The 23628-nt window shown below is 30.1% G+C and overlaps 1 protein-coding gene across 1 annotated transcript in view; it reads right to left on the bottom strand.

Annotated features, from left to right (window-relative positions):
- The window catches only part of LOC125064027 (protein spaetzle 5), a 31557-nt gene extending 8876 nt beyond the window's left edge, over positions 1 to 22681 (bottom strand). The window contains exons 1-2 of the mRNA XM_047670799.1: positions 22453 to 22681; positions 19353 to 19425 (exon numbers count right to left, since the gene is read on the bottom strand). Of these exons, the coding sequence (XP_047526755.1) occupies positions 19353 to 19403 (51 nt within the window). The 5' untranslated portion in view covers positions 19404 to 19425; positions 22453 to 22681. The remainder of the gene's footprint in view (positions 1 to 19352; positions 19426 to 22452) is intronic.
- Between the last annotated feature and the right edge of the window lie 947 nt (positions 22682 to 23628).

The raw sequence follows: 23628 nt of genomic DNA, 5'->3' as shown, positions 1-23628 counted from the left end.
ATTAATATAATATTACAAAGATGTAGAATGTTTTTGTTTGTATGTAGAGAGTAATCTCCGAAACCAATTTTTTCACTGGGTTATCGGACAGAAATTATTCATTTAAATGATAAGAAAATAAAACTACATTATTTCTGATTGCTTTAGAGTAGAAATTATATTTCAGTCATATCATTTTCCTTGACAGTTATTTTTCACCCGCGCGAAGCCCATGCGAATCCCATGCATGATCTTGTGTTAAATGATCTCTACAATACTATTTAGTAGTTTTAAAACTAAAAGTCACTCTGTGTAAAACAATACAATCTTCCCTTCACACCAAAGGATATGTCGAAGTATGAATATAAATTGTTACACGTTTTGTGCTTGTAATCGTTTTAGTTCATACAACCGGAAAACAAAATACAGTAATACAGAATTATTGACGTTCGGCGATATCTACTCAGACGACCTCGCAAAAAGCCTTCTAGGTTTTTGCATTTGTTTCAAGTTACCATTCCGATAACATCGGAGCTAATAACTTAGCTGTGAATATATCAAGAGTGATTATATGATCGTACAGAATCGTATCATTGTTGTATGTCAGTATAATTAGTGCCGTTGATCTTATCTACCCAGATAATTTGCGCTCGATTCTACAATAGAAATGAAAGGAGAGAACTGTAAGGTTTTGAAATTACGTCGACGTGTCATAAATATACGGGCAAGGCTAACGCAATAGAAGATAATTACATCAATCAACAACAATAGTTGACACATGTGATATCATTAACTATTGAACCAAAGTACAATGGAGTGTCAAAGTAAATTGACACATCAAAGCATTTGATGTCAAGACCTCATGAAGGTTAGTATGTGGACGGATAGGAGTTTTAAGCTGGTAACTTTCGTGTAAGGTCACTAAATTAAGAATAAAGTATCTTTTATAGCAAATGATAAATGGGTTACGATGGTCTTTAGAAATTTTAACGATTCCTTACATCGCCAATCTTGGGAACTGAGATGTGAGTCAGACACTAGGGAGTGTTTATGGCTCACTCATTCCTCAAACCAGAACTCAACAATTCTAAGTATTGCTCTTAGCGATATAATATAAGAGTAGGCGGTATTTACTACCTGCCCAGATGTGCTTTTACAAAGCCCTGCCAACAGTTATTAGTAGTTGCTTTTTATTTAAATCTAAAGTAGTTTAAGTCATTTATTTACAACGCATCCATATTTCAACACGTTAAGCTTAAAGAATATTTTACTTTGTTTTGTAAATATTTTGTATAATATATATTATATTTATAAATTAAATTTCATTGCGAACCTAAAATCCTAAAACGCAACTAAGTACTCGGATATGTTTTGTAAGCGCAAAGCATGCGATATCGTTTAAAACAAAGCAATTGCCGAACCAAAGTAGGACAACACAGGCGAGTCGTATGAATGTTATGAAATGGAGAATTTTGAATAGTTTTTCCTCCTTAAGCCTTGAAACGCTCTTCGCATTACCAAATAACAAACCATGTACTCGAAAAATTTCATAATTTTCGACTACAAATTCATCACAATATGTTTTCAACTAGTTCTATAATAGACAAAAAAAGTGTAAATTATTTTTAAGATGTTCTGTACGATAATTATTGGAGGATCAATCAATGTAAGAGACAGTCGACGAATTTATTTGTAGAACATGCGTACGAAAATGCCATATTTATGTATTATAGCTGTCAAGTGAGCAACGAAATTATGTAATGCTATCTTTCACATACAAGATTCTAAGCATCCCATGATATCAATTTATTTTGTTTATTTTAAACGTTAGTTAAATAGTGGGTACTATTTAAATGCATTTTGTTGTATACGTAGTTTTTATGAATATCAGTCATTGTTGCCTACAATCGGTCACAGGGGTCCATAACAAAAACCTAGGAGATATTATTAAGTATGTGCGCAAACTCAAATGCGTTTTATTACCGAAATCCCAAAATATAATGGGTCAGATATCCGATTTCATCAAAGAGATTAGTTGAGGATCAAGGATCTTTTGAACCTTCGAGGCGCGGGAATATAACATTGCCAGAATTTTACGCTCTATTGATATTGTCTTGAAAGAAAAATTCAGTATAATTTATTGTACCTAGTAGCTAGGAATTATCAACCTTTTAAGTAGACCAATAGACCAATACACTAGTTACGTCAAGTGGTATACATATATTAAATCCATCTTCACTATACTATATTTGCTTGTATTAAGTCGTTTTAAAACATAAATTTGTTCAATATTAAAATATTGTAGTGCCCGTTGTATGTGGAATTTATACGTTGCAAACTTCACACAAAATTAACATATTGTTTATGAGAAATCCTAAGGCATGTTAATGTGTGTGTACAAAGTACTGCGTACTGCGTTAGAATCGTATCCCAAAAACGTTAAAATCAAATTTTGTCTAAATATATGTATATAATAGTGTTGTATAATCATCTTAATTTTATTTCAACGAAAAATTGTTTAGTACTTTTATTATCTGTGCGTACCTATGAAAGTAGTGGAAGTTAAAGTTATCCTTGACGCAATGAACAGAATGAACTGTATAATAATTCCATAAGGAGAAGTTCAACTCTTAAGTAACTAACCAGTAAATTAAAACAACAGTTCCATTGCTTAGTCTATAAAAAAGTACTAATTTATATCATATGCATGTTTTCCTCGCCAAATTGCAAAAGTACAGACAACAATAACTTTTATTTAAATCAAATTTGTCAATATTGTCTGTTTTGTGTCGTAATGACACCTATTTTTTTATATTTTACGATTCATTACAAAGTTTTAAAATGCAACAAATAGTTTTTTATATTTTAATTGATTAACAAATACTCACAACTTTTAGTTTGCTATCAAAACAAAAGTAATATAATATTTTTTATAACAAAATTATCGTTAAAGTTAAACTAAAAAGTATATAAAATGTAACAACCTTATAAAATCATTTTTATGTTAAAGTTAATTTTAATGGTATTTAAAATATATCAATAATTTCCATATAATATAATTTCACCGGAACCTTCATTATTGGCTATCACTGTCAAGGTGTTTGCCATTTAATATGTTAGACTTTTAAAGACATTTTTTTTTCTGACATTGGCGAAATAATCTCTGCCCTCTTGGCTCAAATTAAAAAAAGGCATATTTTTTACTGTGTAGAGTAATATAATATAACTCATTTTTATATGTGTTTTTGTAATATTTTTGATTATAACATTAATGAACATACACACATACAGATATAGTAATAGTAACAAACACCGGTATAACATAGATATGACGTTTTTGATATATATTATCGAAAAGATGTATCCTCCTAAAATACATAGAATGAAACTAACACTACGAGCATTTACTTAAATACTTGTTAGAGTTTGAACTTCCTTATAACCTTATTACATTAATTTCCACAGAAAGATAGAAATAGATTTGTTTCGAAGAAACTACGTAGTACTAGTTACGTTGCAGTCGGAAACCATTATATTACAAAATACCACGTTATTAATTACAAGAAATAATCGGAAGCAAGGTGTCGTTATGTAAGTTTGGTTATGTATTATGAGGTAATAAGTTCGCACAGACCCCTTTGTTATAGAATGATTATACAAGTACTATAATAGGCAATGAATAATGAATTGACTTAGATTCTCTATAGATCATTGGTTTTAATTATGGAATTTCATTCTGGATGTCAGGTGGCTTGGTTTTTACAGATAGATATACATGCTGATGTTTTATGGAGGTTTGATGTGAAATCTCTTTGTCTTTTGGTAGAATAAATATGTTGTATTTGTTGGTCAATTGAATAATTAATGTCCACTACATTACATTAAGTAATTTCCCTTTTTACGCATTTTAAATAACAAAAAAATATTAATCTTACACAAATCTTTCTATTGTTAACGTCAAAAATCTAAGTTTAACTTCTTGTATACACACAAAAATGAGATTAAATCCTCACGAAATTATAATGACAATGACGTGGGGCAAAAAGATGATCTAACCAAAATTCTGACTATAATTATAAGAATTAGCCTACCGAGTCATTACAATTGTGTCCAGAAATAGTGTTATTTTTTAAATACAGTATAATGTATGATACTTTAATGAGGTCGATTTAAATTTTCTTCCTGTTTTTGTCACCAGTCAGATTTTTATTTATTTACATAAAGTTTTTTGATACATTGTTTGGAAAGTAGACTAAACTCGACGATAACTCAAATACTGCGCAACTGAAGATAAGATCTAAGTCCGAGTTGAATGCTAAATGTCGACAATATGAAAACATACAGTTGTTTAAATAAACAATGAAAGTAACAAATTCAATACACGCGTATACATAAACCTATAAGTTAATAGTTTAGAAGTATAGACAGCATGATATTTGAATATGGTAACGTTATTTATATAATAATATTTGTAACATAATTATTGTAACCATATATATAACTAAGGTAAATCTTAAGATTTTCCAGTAAAACCTAAGATTTACCGACATGAGTTGATAAATGTAATTATTGATTATAAAGGGACGACTTTTTCGGAATTTTACCATTCCAACCCAACCCAACCTAACATGTATCATCATTACATCCTAAGATTTTTATGGATATTTACCATTTATAATCGCCTTGCCTAACCTATTAGTCTAAAATTCACGTATTATAATCATTAAGCCACGTCAAATATGCTTCTAGAAAGAAAACAATGTAATTTTACCTTTGTGTGTAAAAGCAAAAATAAATTAGAGTCCGTGCAAAACGTTCATCCGTGTGTAAACTGGGTTAATGGTTACCAGGACAAATAAATTTAAAAACACTTTCTCACCATCACCACTTATTTAGGGAACTGTTTAATTCATCTGTGTGCACACTAAAATTTCGAAACTTGTTTTTTAATGTCTAGTAAAATCGAAGCAAGTACTTAAACAGACATGTTCAATAATTACATTTGCGAACACAACGACTATTATTGTCAATCTAATTTATTATCTAAATGACGGTTTCCCGTAGCGTTTATATATATTTATAATATATAGGTGACGACTGCTTGCATATCACTGACCTGTTCCTTAGGTTTAAAGTGTAAATATATAAGTCCTATAACAAATTATGATATAATATCTATGTTATGTAACAATAATTGTTATCATCTGACTGGTGGTTCCAGAGAATTGGCACGTCTAACTATACAAACAATAGTTAATAAATCACAGAAATAATAATCATAAATATTTGATATCTATAGAACGTATTATGCCCCATTTAATGGGGCTTAGACATACAGATATTCCTTAACTTTGATCTGTCAATTTATTTATGCGTAGTATTATAATCGTGTTAGAATGGCCAATATTTATGCAGCCACACCCACATCAATTCGTGACAGCAGCGGTGCCGGTGATACGAAATACAAGGATAATCGTGATCGACTCCTGCGTTCCTAGCACGTGCCTAACATAAAGTGTTTAAAGACATAAACTATTACACTCATTTGGAATTGACTTTATATTTTGTTGCAGATAATTAAATGCCATTTAAAGACTGTACGAGTATATTGTGCCGAATTAGAATAATTCGAAATTTAATTTAATATTATTTTTATGTCAAGATAACACTTTGATCTTATAATTGTTTATACTCTATTATATATACTATATATTTATCACTAATTGCTACTAAATGACTGTACAAGTAAGTTCGAATGTTACAAAAAGTTAACTTCCGTAGCAGTACCGCGAAATCATTGCCCTGTCATATAACCTTGTCAGTAACAAGGCGTGACGGTGACCACGTTAAAAATATAATCAACAATTAATCAATAAATATAAAAATCCTATTAATTGTTTACATACAACAGAATAATATAGAGCTTATTCACTAATTGTAAAATTGCTGGGTAAATTTTTCCTATACAATTATTTTCAGTATTAAAGATTATATAAAGTATACACAGATTAATAACATTGTTCAGAATAAGAATATCCGTATATATTTCTGATATTTATAAAGAGTTTTACTTCGAGTATAGGTTTCGTTTTGGCGGCCTAGTGTTTCGCTTGGAAAGCGCCCTGCTAACAAACAATTTTGACTTTCATGACACAGTATGTTATATCGACAAATATTTAACAATTGAAGATAGTTTCTGTTTATCCGTTCCGAAATTATATTTTTTATGATTAATCTATATAAATCACGTGAGAAGCTTCTATATGAATTCGGAAAAAAAAAACAAACAATATAAGTATTATTATGTTATAAAGAGGTTAGGCAACTATAACCTTTTTCACTTTTCAGTTTATCTACTGACATTCGATTATTATTAAAAAAATATAGTTCTACATTTATAATTCTAGTCGGTTTTCTTTTGTAAGCTTATATTAATTCTTGAACAAATAAAAAACATAAAATATTATGGCGGATATGTTTGTATATATTAAGTAATTAGTAAGAAAACTAATTATTGAAAATATATATAAATTCCTTTAATTGTAGAATATGTTGAATTTTAATACATAAAAATAAATATTTATAATAAAAGCTGTATCTAATGACAAGGTAAAATAAATTTATATACATATAGTTTTCTTAGGAAATATATTTTCTAAGAATTGAAATTTATGGGTTGATTTATTGAATAAAGTACACTCGCAATAAAAACTTTATTTTATAAAATACTATTATTAATATTGTAAAACTATATAGTTTCACATAATTAATTATTTGATGGATATATAATAATAATATTATTTATTTATTTTTCACCACATTATTTTTCACGGCTTATATTTAATTTGCTTGGCCCAATTGTGAATTAGTGATTTCATAAGTACCTACAATATTTTGTATAACAAATAACACTTAGAGATAAAATGTTATTTCAATGACACGATACGAACTGATGGATAAGGACCTCTTCTTATTATAACAAAAGTAAACCAGAAGTTAGAAAGATTCATTGGCTCACTGCAGTCGAAGGTGTTAGAGATTTCTTCTGCAAACTTAACAAATCTTCGTAAACTCTCAGATATGCATGTTTTCCTCAGGTCGTTTTCCTTTGTAAAGACGGATATCACATGGCATTGAACATAATATGTGAAGCGGTCCAACAGTGCTATATCGCACCTTCCGAATAATTGAAATATTTTACATCCATAATTTATAATTACTTCAGTCCGTCTCTATACAAGCGTTTTAGCATTTTACCTTACGAACCTAATAATGTTCAAAACCTAGAGGTTCATTTTATATAATGAAGATTAGGAAACATAACACTTGCGCGCGCGGCGGTACAGCCTCGCTCCACATGCATAATATTAGACCACAGTAGTTAACTGCATATTCATTATTTTAAAATATTTGATACTGTTAATATGATGAGTCACACAGTTTCCAAAAGTAACGATGTTTTTCGGTTAATCTTATATTTTTTATTATATGTTGCCATATATGTATATTAATTTGACTTCAGCTCACTCAGTATTGTAATACTAATAACTCCACGTGGTTTCACCTGCCCTAAACGTACTCAATTAATTAGCTATTATAACGATAAAAGTTTAAATCGTACAGAGATCCTGAAATTAGCGCATTCATACAAACAAACTGTTCAGCTTTGTAATATTAGTATAAATTGTTAAAATCACAATTCCTTTTTTAATTCCATAACAGAACAACCAATAATCAAGAAATAAGGTGTGGACATTTTGGCTTTAATTAGCATGAAATTACTTTCAAAATCGTGCGTACAGATATATATCTGTTTAATCACGATGCTTGATTTGTTCAATATCAGATTGCATGTCCATCTGATTACAATAACAATGGTCAGTAGGAAATCCTTGTGACTGGACAAGACATTGCTTATAACGACTAATTAAAATAACTACATTTGCTTATTATAATAATAATTATATCAATGACAACTATGACAGTTGTAATAAGATCCTTATCTTGTTTTTCTTACGTAGACTGTAGATAACGCACAACACGTTTTTTTTTTTATATTTTTTTTATCCTCAAGCTTAAAGAGCATTAGCAGTACCAATCGTACAATGTACAAAATTTTGTACCGTCTGTACAAAATACACCGTTATTTGTACTAAATGTTCAAATACTAGGTAATTTTAAAGATTCAATTGGTATGTAGTTTAAGCTTTAATAGTTATAGCGCCATACTTAAAACCAAAATTTCGATAATTTTTTACATTACGAAAGACATTATATTCGAGGAAGACTGTGTAATAATAATATCAGTCAGAACATTGCCTTACAGTTGTACGTACAATAAATACATATATATTACAAAATGTTCTAGAAAACATTGAAAATATAGCAACTAATGTGATTAGTTACAAGATTATATGTTTTTAAGTAAACATAATATGTTACAATTACCGTGAAAATATTCTAGGAAAAGAAGTCCTTTCCTGTTAAGAAGAAGAGTTCGATATCATATTTGTACATACTAGGTGGTAGGGCTTTGTGCAAGTATATCCTTAGTAAGTACGTTTCATCCATCATGTATTTTACCACCAAGCAGTAATACTTAGTATTGTTGTGTTCCAATAACACAAGATATTTAAGACTGTATATGTTTGCCCGATAACACATTTAACGAAAACTTTTATATATGACTCGTATGAAGGATACAGAATTATTATTTAAACAAATAAAAAAAGGTCTATAAGTTGCAAGATTTAGATATTTATTTCTATTTGTATCACATTTCGACAACCGTATCTAAACTCCGGAGTTCATTAACACCACACTGTCATTATTCGCACCTGATTCAACAGCTCACTGACCAAATGCAATACTATAAAATGGTATTATTGTACTTAGTTTTTTTTCTCATTTTTGACTATTGGTAATACGGATACAGTGAACGGCTTATCCGACAAATAATAAATATGACACATATCAAATTTATACAACTAGTACGGAAAATACCATTAAATTAATATACAATCAACTTAAACCTCTTTTTAAATCGAATCAATTAACAACTATTATTATAATACGAGTGTTTATTAGCGGCTGAATTTAAAACCATTTCCTTATTCATGATCAAGCTAAAATTGTTCGGTATTAGTGACAGTACAAAGTAGAATACCAAATTTAATACGGTTAAGTACAAGGACTCGATAAAATATTGTATTTAAAAAGATTTTTTAATATCAAGTTTTTTTTTTTAGTATAAGTTAAACCGTATTTAACAATTTTAGATTATTTAAGATTCGCAATTAAAACTCCCCACCTTTATATATCTCAATGTTTGAATATTTACATTATTACTTATATATTTTTATGATATAACCCAATGTTAAGGCGGACGAGCAGATAAGGGCAGGAAGATGATGATGTTAAGGCAGAGGAACAAAGGGCTCACTTGATGGTAAGTGGTCACTTCTGCTATTCCCTACGAAAATACGCCATCAACTTTGTGTACTACGATATGTCCCTTGTGCCTAAAGTTACACTAGATCACTAATCCTTCAAACCGGAACAAAACAGTACTTGGTATATATTTATACATCGTAAAGAATATCTACCCAGGCGGGCTGCCATTATGGTCTTTCACCAAGTATAATTTTTTATACACACTTAAAGTTAACTTTTTCTAAATAATTAACGAAACAAACAATAGTTTAGTTTGATTTGCTGCTGTAAGTACAAGACGCATTACATTTATGAAAAATTTACCACTTCTCGAATTAGGATTGAAAATTCGTATAGCTGACATCAAATTCAATCTAATTGTTGTTACTATAATCTCTAAAAAATGTTTTATTGGAATTGTGTATTACTAATCTTCTCCTAGAAGTTTTTTTTTATCAGTGGATTGCTATATTTTATCACAGACTCATTTATAATATGACAATATGATGTGAAATGCAATGCATTAAGTATTCAAAGTTCACATTAAAAGTTACATGTTGTGCAAAAACATGAGATAGACTTTAACACATAAGTCTAAGATTAATTATGTAACCTAAGAAGCTTAAAAGTTAATATAATCAAATATATGTGACTTTAGATAGAATATCGTTAGTGTCAACACTAGTGGCGCCTAAGACGGCGCCCTGTGGTCGGGTGGCGATGAGCAACAAATCGACTTGCAACCGCCGCTTGACTTATTCGTGTCAATGTCTGACTTAGACTTAAAATTGCGGGGTCAGACCAAATGAGGCCTATGATATAAACTATTTAGGTAATAGAACAACGCGGGTCTTCGTAGCTTATATGGCTGATCCCTTGGTCTCGGGTGACAAAATTACATATAAATGATTATTAAAAAATTGGTAATAATTGACATGTTTTTTTTACTTAAGTCAAATGTTTTTTTATATTCTTTAATTTAAATTCATCTTACGTAATATGATAGATTTCTGAGGTATTGCTAGAAATTAATACTTAATTTATTAATCAGATATTATCGTTAAATCTATTTTATTGATTATATATATTTTTATAAGACTTAATAGAATTTATAATATTTACATAGATGACGACATTGAATTACTTTATCAGAATAATTATTGACAAATACTAGTGTTAAGTTTGTGTTTCTTCTCGGATCGAAAAATGAACCAACCGCTCCTGCAGTACGTTGGATTGTTAAATAAGTTTACAGTATTATTTGCACTATTACTCCAATTCCAAACGACAAAGATTAGAATACATAGATTAGAGACGTACGTTTATCAAAAAAATAAACAGCAATAATTGCTTAATCAACGGTATGACACACAAAATCTCAGTATTGTTGTGTTCCGGTTTAAAGGGTGAGTGAGCCAGTGTAAATACAAGCACAAGGTACATAACATCTTAGTTCCCAAGGTTGGTGGCGCATTGGCGATGTAAGGAATAGTTAATATTTCTTACAGCGTCATTGTCTATGGTAGGTGGTGACTATTTATCATCAAGTGGACCATGCGCTCGTCTGCCATGCTATGCCATATAAAACAAAAAAATATTTGTTTGAAGGTAGATGTCATTTCAAACATTTTTATTTGCGTAATAAAATAAACAAACTTCCTCATTTGTTTATTTTTTAAATTTTATTGGACTCGATCGCACCGATCAATCACGTCGCGGCTTCTTCGTCTTACGTGACATTGGCGAAATATAATCCGACAAAACTACGAAACTATAAAATGAATTAAATAAATATGATTTCTGATTTTTAATTCTTAGTGGTATTTTCAATGAACTCAGGTTAAATAGGTACTTATTAATATTAAATGATTTCTAGATCTCTTTTAAGATAACATGCAGTTAGATATGCAGTTAGATACATATGAACTTTTGAACATATGACTAAATTTAAATAATGGTTATTTGTTTATGTTCATTTGAATACATTGCTAGATAGAGTCAATTCATAGATAGAGTTAGTACATCCAGCTATTATTTCATACACTGTTTTAATTAAAAGGACAATTCCTTGATTTGGATAAAATAGTCATTCTTGGGCTAAAAATTATTGATAGGAATACGTCATTGCTTTACAGCTACATATATCAATACTTTAAAGTCTTCCTATTCTTTTTAGGAGAAACGGATTCAATACGGATTGTTGGTTACAAATTTTTCTGTTTCATACGGTGAAATGAATAATAAACACAAATTTAAAAGTATTCTCGAAGCTAGAACTTGTACCCACAATCTGTGGTTACGAGTCATGTATTTTATAACCTTATTTCTTTACACTGTAAACACTTTACGATTAATTATAGTAAATACATTATAGTATATATGTAATTAAATACATATATACATAATGAACAGTTCAAATAAACGATGTATCCGTTTAACGATTTAGCTTGTGGTTGGATATTTTTGGGTCAAAATCTATTGATATCAGCCGAATATGTGTTATTTATTACAACTCAATACAATATTTATGCAAATAAATCAAGTTTGCACTCGTAATATTACACTTCTATTTTACTCGCGAACTTCACTATCAGTTAAGAATATTTTATATTATAAATATAGTTTGGATTATTCTGAGGTTACTTATACGAGTATAAGTTACTAAGTGTCTGAGATCAATCAAACACAAAATAGCAATAAATAAAAATGTCTATGTTTTACCAAACGGAAAATATACATAAACATGTTGAAAATAAATCCATAAATCTTCGGAAATTCCAAAACATAAATTAGAAGAGATTTATTGCGACAGAAGCCGAGATTTCTTTTTAGTGATCAGTAGAATACAAAATAAAAATTTTACTTTTTATATTATAATCACGTGGGGAATTAATGATGTTATATCTTTTAAACATTTCATAGATATAGTACGTATTACCTATATATCTGCAGGTATTTATTTATTTTTAGTATTGTTCACTGACTGACTGACTTCACTATTGCTTTTACTACCATTAAATGGGTAATTTTCTCTAATATATAAAAAACGAATAAAAAGATAACTTATAATTTTTACGATTACATAAAACCCTTCTCAAATTACACTCTTTTATCTAACACAATTAATTACGCGTTTTATACATGAAGATATATAAATTTAAATCAGAATAATCGTTTAACCGTATACGTAATTTAGCTCTCAAATAAAATATTTTAACAAAACTACAATACATTATTATGTAAATAAAAAAAATATCTATTGACTACTGTGTTAAAATATTATATTTTAATAAATTCTATTGCACAGAATGCTGAGATAGCCCAGTGTTACCATTGAATCTCCATGTGCTTAATTTGTGTTTAGAATTCAACTCATCCTGAAACACATTTTATAAAGCGTGGAGTTACTACTTGTCGACTTCCAGGCAGGAGAAATAACGTACATATTATATAATTTAAGTAACATTACTGTATTTTTAGATGTTGAAAAAGGGTAACTGTACTGCAGTACTGAGTTTTTTGTTCTTCTCGTTAGAATCTACTTTTCGAACCGGTGGTAGCTTTACTTTATATGTTAAATGACGATTCAAAAGTACTTGTAAAAGCCTACTTGTATAAAGTATATTTTGATTGATTTATTTAGTCACAAGTGTATATAATTGAAAGTAAGGTAATTTCATAGATGTTTCCATAATAAGAGGCATAACTCATTCAGTACGCTATCAATACATTATTCTTGATACAACGAAGCCCTGTTCGTAACATCGCCTAAACACAAAAAAGTAAAACATTGCTGTTTGACAATAGGTAGATGACTGTTGTGTATTTTTGTATGCCTATTATGGACTCACTAATATTAGCTTGACCCGCAGTTTTAGACAAAGAATAAGGTATGAGGATAATCTTGCCGACATTCCATTGGCAGAATCTATAGAAATCTGTAGACATTCTCAGAAGCTAGACCTTTAGGAGACAATAGGTCGCGCGCCTCGGCACAAGGGCGGGTGCAGTGTCGCTCTTCGGTCACGACTGCTAACACGGTCAAGAACGCTAACTGCTCTCTAAAATGGAATTTGGTATATTGTAATATATATTCTATCAAAATTATTGTTACAAAATAATTTAACTTTTAGTCCGTTTTGATCCTGTATATAATAATTTATCTAAGCTAATTAAATTTACTTGGTGGTCGGGCTTTGTGCAAGCTCATCCTACTCATCAGATATTCCAACTTGGCGGTTGTATAACAGCAATACATAGTAATATACAACATGTTACGTTCCAGCTTAACTACAGTCACGAGGGACATACATCTTACTTCCTAAAGTTGGTGACGCATTGGCGATCTAAGGAATGTTTAATATATCTTACAAGTGCAATCTATGGGCGTCTATGGGCGGTGGTGACTACTTGCCAGCGGGCCTTGCTACTTGCCATACTCATTTGCTCTTGCGCAACAATATTATAATTTACAATTACAGTTTATTTTGTCTGCTGTCTGCTGTCTGCCAGATGTATTTTAGTTACTAGAACAACAAAAAAGGAGCACCACCACCACCACACCACTTCTACCAAGCAACCGTACCCCGGCCCGACAAATAACTTTAATTAGCCTCAACGTGATATTTTTAGTAAATATAATAAGAATAAAAACGTTAAGAACTACTAAAAGAATTTAGAAAGAAACCTAGGTATTACATAATAATTGTAATCTTTACAAAAAATAATATTATCAAAGGACACCCAAACATTTTATGTTTATATCTAAATTCCAAGCGAAATACGCTTGCAGCAATTACTAGTATAATATATGTATATATGTATACATAATTATGTGATATATGATACGATAATTGAATTAATATGACGTAAATATAAACCAGTGCTAATTAAACCTGTTCGTGAACCAGTGTCAAGATCATGGCCAAAACTATAACCATTATATTTCACCAGTGTTCTATAATTAACATATTTATGACGACATCTTAAACATTAAACAGTATTAGGTTTTCTCTCAGCGTGTTGTTTTTTTTCTCTATCTATGCTAATTTTTCCAAAAATATCACATATGATAAAGTAAGTAGACAATATTTTGAAGTTGAATTGATGATGACGTGAGTTTAGTTAATTTAATTAAATGTTGTAAAAAAGCAATATATAAAACTACTCAGGTTTACGTGTCATTTTAATTAGACCTGTTTATCAAAACGACTTCATACCAACAAAAGAGAATGTATATGTTAATACTAAATTTGTTTATCTATATATATACTTAACAGGAAACTGTATTTAAAATGTTAGAGTGGTGTATAACTCTTTATATTAGTTAAAGTCACGTGTTTGCGTCTATGCTTCTGAATATAGATTGTGTAACTTTTTTCCCTATATATTGTTGTTATAATATATTGATTTATATATACCTAATTTTTTTCCATACAAGTTATTAAAAAATAAATTTATATTTATTTATTTTTAAATATGATATAAGGTCGAGTTTAGTATGAATTTTAACCGAAGACTGCGGGTTAAAGCCCGGGTAAGTATCACTGAATTTTGATGTGCTTAATTTGTGTTTAAAATTCATCTTGTACGAATAAAACTTTGACTCATATTCACTATCAACGAACCCAGCAGCGTGCGGAGTTAAGTTTGAAACCTTCTCATGAATAGTAGGAAAACCCTTCACCTATTTACAGGTTCTTACATTTTACTTTACATACCTAAAAAAATTTAAGGTAAACCATAACTACCATCAATATCTCATAATCATATCAACTTCGAAGTCAATAAAGGACAGCAAAACCTAACGCGAATGCACATATTATATCATTATACTTATGATTACTTGAAAAGGAAGTTCAAGACTCAAAGCCTAAATAAACCAATTCGACCGAAAATTACCATATATGCATTTAAATAATTTTATAGATAGAAGTAATAAAAGAACCTTTTCGCAATGAACACATTTCTTTAAATTAATTGTTGTGTGTACTCGGGTTATCGCACTATGTATAACAATTCCAATAATTTTAATCTACAGTAGATTTACAAAATTTAGACTTTGACAAATGGACAAGTAAACAAGAGCTTAATCGGGTTTCGTTGTTTCATGAGATGAGATATGCCGAACACAAAAAATTTGTTAATGATGTAATTTCGATTATAATATAATTGTTTATTTGGTTAAAATTAAATAAGTCAGTGGACACGATTACGTACAAAGCAAACTCACACTGAGTCTATTTGGTGGACATGAAAGAATGAAAATCGCGCAATCTATAACCTGGGAGCAAAGGAATCTTTGAGGTATAAATTTAAAGAAATTAAGATATTGACTGTTGCTTCTCAATATATATTCTGTAATGTTTTGTATGTACGGAAAAATATTAATGTTTTTATGAGAAAATGTGATTCTCATAACGTTGGTACAAGGAACAAACACAATCTTGTTACTCCTGTTACTCGACTGCATAGAGTCAGTAACTCTTTTGTGGGGCAATGTATATGCTTCTACAACAGGATCCCAGAAAGCGTTCAAAATGCTTCTGTTGCGAAATTTAAAAAAACTGTTAAGGAATGCTTGTGTGCGAAAGGTTACTATACAATTAGTGAGTTTATGTTTGATAGCACACCTTGGGAATGAAACGATCGCCTCCTGGCTGTTTCTACTCATATATAATTATGTATATAATTAATTTGACGTAAAAAAAAAAGTCCCGCTGAGTTTCTTTCGCCGGTTCTTCTCAGGTCAGGGTGTTTTCTTTTTCCGAACCGGTGGTAGTGTTTAACTTGACAATCAATAAGAAAGTGTAATACTTCTATATTGAATAAAGGAATTTGAGTTTGAGTTTGAAAGATCTTTAGAAAACCATTCTTAATGTTATTTGTTTAGACTATATATTTTTCTCGTTTTTATTTGTATATAGAGTCAAATATAAATTTAAGAACAACATACAAGTTGTGCCTTATATTTTGTTGGGCTTAAATGGGACATTTTAATTAACATAATTTATGATAAACTTTAATGGTCCACGAGCATTGAAAGGTAAATACCAATTATTTACGCGCCTACATTAAATTCACTTGCCACACTTTAAACTTTAACTCGGTGCAACAAATTGTAATATGATCTGAAGGTTTTCGAAGTAAAGGGCTATGAAATTAATCAGAACAAAAACATGACACGGTTGTCAAATTAAAAGCGGGTACCTATACTTACTTATGCAACAAGATTATATGGAATGGAATTCTTATTTATTTGTCAGATTTACCCACTGCGGATTAATCACCTAATGGGAAGTGGTCACCATACGCCATAGACATTGAAGTAGTACGAAATATAAAGCCAATGCTCTAGATCGCCAATGCGTTACCAACCTTGGGAGCTACGAAGTTATGCCCTTGTGGCTGTAAAATGTTATGTCAAATACTGTCATTTAGAAAAAAAAATTATTACATACAAACATATATGACAAACCGAGAACGTTATTTTTATTCTCTGATAATAAAAAATACACTTTGAACAAATCGTTTAAATGTCTCTTTCTAATGAATGAATTGAACAACACAACGAGTATAACGAAGTGCGTGTGACGAAATCTAAATCCATTAAGCAAAGAATTAAATTCAATCACCGTTTGATAATTTGTAACCATTAGTGGCATACTCGAGCAATCTAACTAAGATGAATTATATAGTAATTGACTATTTAACATTTTGTTTTTTTTTTTATGGCATTGGTTGGCGGACGAACATATTGGCCACCTGATGGTAAGTGGTTACCACCGTCTATAGATAAAGGTGCTGTAAGAAATATTAACCATTCCTTACATCACCTTTGCGCCACCAACCTTGGGAACTAAGATGTTTTGTCCCTTGTGTTGATTACACTGGCTCACTAACCCTTCTAACCGAAACACGACAATACAAAGTACTGTTATTTCGCGGTAGAATATCTGTTGAGTGGGTACCTACCCAGTCGGACTCGGGCACAAAGCCCTACCACCAACATTTTATTTGTTATAGCAAAACAAAAAGGCAAAACCTGAGGAAATTGTAAAACTCTATTTGGCAAAAAGAAAACAATAATGAATTTTAGGTTGAGTATTTTAAATATAAATGTCATTTATACTAAGTGAAGTTTTATGTATTCCTATGCAATATACAAACAGTCACCTTTATCATATTAGTATGTGGTCAGTGAATGCAAGGTCTAGCTCACAATTAACCAAATTTACAAGTTATAGTCTACATTTTTTTTTCCATCGTTAAAAACGCTTCAGACCGAATTATTTCCGAAACGTATATCTGTTACGTACTATTTTAAAGATACATAATTTTTGATAGTAAATTATTATTTATTTAAAAAAGTATTTTTTATATTGATAATAATATAATATTAAATTTTATTAATGTCAAAATATTTCCGTATATTTGAAATTATTTTAATAAGCGAAGTATACACAAATAAATCAACAAACAACATTGCCTCAAGACATGTTTACGTATTCAACTACCAACCTCTTTCTAACGGTTATTTTTGACCCATAAACCATTGCGTCTTGTGTCAAGTGTGCGTCGTGTGACGCAACGCAAGTAATGTAACGATGACTAACGAAGTAGCGGACTTATTGACATGAAATAATAATATGTATGTATTTTAAAATGTTTCATACAGTAATCAGTCATCATGTTGTCTGAAGTTATACAAATAGGCGTTATTTCGATCATGTAATATATAACTTGTATAAAATAATAAAGTTTACAATCATTATATACATTATTAACTTTGCCTCGTTGGTGGTTAGCTTATAAGGTAGCAAATCTGGATATCCTGGGTTCGATTTTTTTTGGAGAATATCTCAGTTGCATTTCCGAGTCTGGAAGTTGGCAGAGTTAAGTCTCCCTTGCCTCGGTAAACACGTAAATTCGTTGACATTGCGTCTGAACTGCTTCCGATCGCGTCGGGTTGCTGTTCTATTGGAGTATGAGAGTAAAGTAATTAAGAGTGTTGCTGTGTTCGCTCCCACACTTGTGCACTGTGTATGCGCAGTTTGTTAAACTAGTCACCATTGAGAATGGCCGTTGTTGCTAAAATCAATATATCTAATATTAAATTGTGTTCAATCCTATACTATGATACTCAAAAGTGAATTTAAGACCCTTTTTGAATACATAGATTTTTTTTTTAATTGCGTACTAAACAAAATGGACAGACGTACAACAGAAATTCTTATAGACATATACGGCTTATGTAATAGACTGTAACTATGATACAAGTGTCCGCATTCTCATATAATGAAAAAATATTCGCTTTGGATAAAAGCTTTTTTATGCTGTATGTAGGTGGCAACGAGAAGGAGGATGAATTGATGGAAAGCGACTACCACCGCCCATTGACATGTGAGACAAATGGATGAAGCTGTTACTGGGAACTCCCGCCCAAAGGTGAGAGGTAAAATTTTAGGCGATAAGCCCACGATGATAAACGCTAATTTGGCTTTACCTTACAATTTACCCCGGATCCGAACGAGGTTCGAAACATTCGCGCAAAATATTCCGATTCTAGCTGTGGCTGGAATGGGAATGTTCTTAAATCGTGTACATACGACAAATGGGGACCCTTTTGCGGTTAACGCTTAAAATTGTGTTTTTAAGGTTGAATCTGACTAGGTTTAGCTGACCTCTGTTTGAGACTTTGTTTAATAAAGACTTAATTTTAGACACAAGTTTGTTCTGGTTTTCGTCGATGTGCTTCCGAGAAATATTATGGAGTCAACATAGGAGTATTAATATTGCCTTTTTTTTAGTAGGTACTATGTAATTTCGTTTTTAAGATTTAATAATGTTCTTATAAACGGTTTCCATTTTATTTTACTTTTATTAAACCTTATCTCCTTTTATTAATTGCATGTTTGCGTAACGTATACAATTTTACTCACCATTAAATATGTTCTCAAATGGAGAGTGAATCTTTTGAACTTCACCGCCATATCGCAGCCTCGTAAGGTTGATCTGAAATCAAAATTAAATTTTTATATAACAAAGAAATGGAGGATTTTTACGCAAAAAAATATAGAGTTCAATTATGAATTAAAAACGTTGTTCAATTAAATTAAATTTACAAGTTCTTCTACAAATATTTTTCTTGGTAATTATTACATATGTCTGTGTCTAGACATTGTATCTTTGAGGTAAACTAAACATAAGTGAAGTAAAGTTAGTGTAAGTTATCTAAGGACGTAACTTCCACTGAGCCCTACACCACTAAACGTATTTCGACATCACCTCTACATTTGTAATCCTTTATAGCATGCTATTTTAAGGCTACTGTATTATTTTATTAAAGCATCATATATCGCAATAGTAATGTAAGTCAAGGTTACAGACATGGTATATTTCAAATTACTACATGACCAACGTAAAACGATCACTGTTTAATAATAAGATGATCTGCTCATCTAAGATCATATATATATTTCTTTTAAATAAACGTAATCATTCTGTTAATAGAACAAGTAAATCTTAACTGAATACATCATTGTATTAGTCGTGAAATTCTACCCATACAGGAATAAGAAAGAATAAGCCTTTTCTTCAACTGGCCAGTCGACCTCTGCCCAGCAATTTTCTAAAGGTATAAATATGCACGAGGTTTTTTCAAATATTGACAGTTTTAAAATTCTATTATATTCCATTTAACTTCTAACGTAATATACATTATATGATACTAAAAATATATTCATATACTTTTATAAATATTTTATATATGATAAAATTGAAAAAGTGTCGTATTGTGAAAAAAAAATTAGTATAAAAATCATTTGAATGAAACTTCAACGATATCAAACAATAATCTTTATAAATTAAATTAACAATCAAACGTTACAATTATTTAAAGTTTTTACAAATGACACAGATATGTGTGTATTCGCTTGGTACCGGGGGTTTACTATTTAGATCTGTGAACGAATCATTTTGGTCGAGCAATTTAATAATACTTATCATTTAGAAGCTACACATTAGACTCGTTATAAAAAACGATCATTATCTAATAAATTATGTAACATCCTTGCCGCTCCAATTATTTTTTTTTTTTACAGGAATATTATATGTATATTTTATAATTAATTAGGCGTATTCGTTAGTTTTTTTCAGAAGTTATTTCGAAATAATCAAGTGCAAGTTAATGAAAATTTAATAATTAAATAAATTTAATAAATATAATCTCATAATTAGCGGATATTAAAAGTTTAAAACAATTCAACGAATAAAATTTCGGATCATAAAGTCCGAACAATAGGTTTAGTTCGCAAGGCGCTAGTTCATAAACTATTTAAACAAACAATACTTGTCTTTCCCACGATGTTATTCTAAAAATTACCTAAAATATTAAAAACAATATTTATATAATTTATAATATTTTATTTACAAGAAAAGTTTTTGACTACTCCCTAAAACACACAACAAACTCCTGTACAAATTTTACAATTCAAAAAACAATTCCACAAAACTAAAGACTTTATTGTTGAACCTAGGCACGATAGATAGACTAAAGCTTTTAAACTTAACTTATATATGCGATGCAATGCATGCATGTTATGCAAAATCTGTACAGATTCTTAAGAATAAAATATAATAAACAAGTTACACTGTTTATAGAAATTGAAACTAATATGACAATAATCGCGTCTACCTTTTCCGATTTAACTATTTTATATCATCTCAATCCTACGTGGTATTTAAAAATAATCGAATCTTATTTAGTATAGATAAAATCTTTAAATGTTGCCATTTAAATGTCAATTTTTGTTGCCGTAGTTTTACAGTTTCTATTTATTAGACTTACAATACAATGTTACGAGAAAGCCGAAATTATTACGTTGGCAATAAATTAAACAAAGGTCGACTTCTATATAATTGTATATAGCAAATACCAATAGGTCATGCAATGATTGCAATTGCAATAAGTTATAGCTAAAGGTATCTTCGAAAACAAGAGCCAATTCTCTGAGCAGCTACTAAGCGGCAAAGTGGTGATAATTTAAAAGCTTATGATGTCGTATACATTTTCTATTCTTCTTCAAGGTAATAACCATTAAATTCTTTTAAAAGAGAGATTTTTTTTAAAGAACTTTACTATAATTTTGAAAAAAAGTCACATGACAGGTAAAGTAGCTACGTTACAAAGATCATAATTAATATTATTAAGTTGGAGATACTTCTCCTATAAAAGACATCAACGCGCATTATGTTCTATGGTCTTTACTTGTGTAATTAAATTAAATGTATAAATGAATATACATATTATGTTTCATAATTTTTATTGTATTTACTTATGAAATATCACGCCAGAGAAATATAACAACATTTTTATCAAATAAAATATTAAGTAAAATTGTACAAAATGTATATGAAACCACCTAATCAACAAGTGATTCGATTGAGAGATCTGGATAATTGTATGTAATGGTATAAATCAACTGGCTCAACTCTTAGTCATAACAAAATCAGTAGCACAGGTTGTGAGTATATTTCATGTAGTTCATCTGTTTTATTATATCACGAAGTTATATTTTGGCTTAAAACTACATCACCTCTCGCCAAGTATATAATTACACATTACATTTAGTTATATACACGCGGATGCGAATTCTCTATTCAGTTAATTACCGTGTGATTCTTTATCGGGGTCATAAAAACATACGAAAATATAAATTAATCATATCTATGCCGGATCTTTGGAACAATCTTTGATTCACTATTTTATTAGTATATAATAAATAATATATTAATATATTTATGATAAATATTATATTATAAAAAATATTGACACATGTTTTGACGTTTATTTATATAATATGGAGTGTAATCGTTTTTTTTTTTTTTATAAGAAATGAGAATATACAAATCAAAGATTACACTTCGTCGCACATAAAGTAAGTATAACTTTTGATGAATTGAACTATCATGGTTAAGACTTTATCTAAACAAAATAAATTGGTTATGAAACTTACAACGGTAAAACGATATAGAACCTACCTATTTAAGGATATCGTTGGCCTACGCGTGAACACCAACCCTGAGTCTGAACACAGCACTAACACAGAAGCGAAAATGAATATATTTCAATTATCGAAAACGTCCAAAACCGATCTTACAAAGTCAAATTTACCCACAGCGAGTTTACGATCGTGCATATCTACATTCGCGGGTAAATTCTTTAACGGCGAGTCACTAAGCACACGTCGAACCAGGTCGCGTACTGGTGCGGTACTGACGTCTGACAAGTGACAATCTGGCAGTTAGATGCCCGATCGGCCGTCTAATCGCCGACTCGCATAATCATGAGAGAAAGTATATGGAGCTGTATGATAATATATTAAGTATGAATGATCTATTGCCAAAGCAAGGCTATCGTAAATTTTTCGTACAGAAATTCTGTTAAACTATAATTTGCTTTTCATAGCGATTTTTGCAATTTTTAAATGCTTAAAGTTTATTTATTGGTTTGCGAGAAAATCAAGTTAAAAAATACTTGTTTATATTATACTTAGTATCGTTAAGTGTGTACTTACCAGAAAGCTTAATCACTAATGAAATTAAAATACGTATATTAAGTATGCCGTTACTTTGTTTCTTCGATTTGCAATTGTAATAATATTTGTATCTTTAAATTAGCAAGATAATAATTTGTATCAATATATTATAAAATACTTCGTATAGTGTATAACGATGCAAATTACACTATAGTAACCAAGTTTATAATTAATTAGTTTTATAACATAAGCGTAAGACTTATTTGTCTGACAGTCATCCGTACGTCACACTAAGATTTAACTTGTCATACTTGAATAGCTCGTCATGCGCCTACACCTGACATGATCGAATCAACCTACTTAACGAAGAAAGCTCTACTAGTCTCATTGTCCTCGAATCTTGTCCTTTAATATTTAAAATACTTTATGATGGTTAAAAAAATAATCTCGATTTTTTTGATTGAGTTTGATTTAGTGGTTAGCTTATAAAAGGCTTCAGTAACCTAGCTTTATGGATTTAAAGCCTTGGTAAATAATATGGTGATAGGCATTTTTCTTAAAAAGGTAGCCAGTGTATGGAAGGTTGTTTAACGTCCCATGCCCCGATAGTTCATAAAACCTTTGATTCCACCTCATCGCTCCCTTGCCTTGCTGGATTATCATGCCATCGAATTATGAC

This window comes from Vanessa atalanta, chromosome 5 (genome assembly GCF_905147765.1).
Source record: "Vanessa atalanta chromosome 5, ilVanAtal1.2, whole genome shotgun sequence".
In the NCBI taxonomy this organism is placed as follows: domain Eukaryota; kingdom Metazoa; phylum Arthropoda; class Insecta; order Lepidoptera; family Nymphalidae; genus Vanessa; species Vanessa atalanta.
Note: the sequence above shows the minus strand (reverse complement) of the source record. Positions and strands in the feature narration are given on the sequence as shown.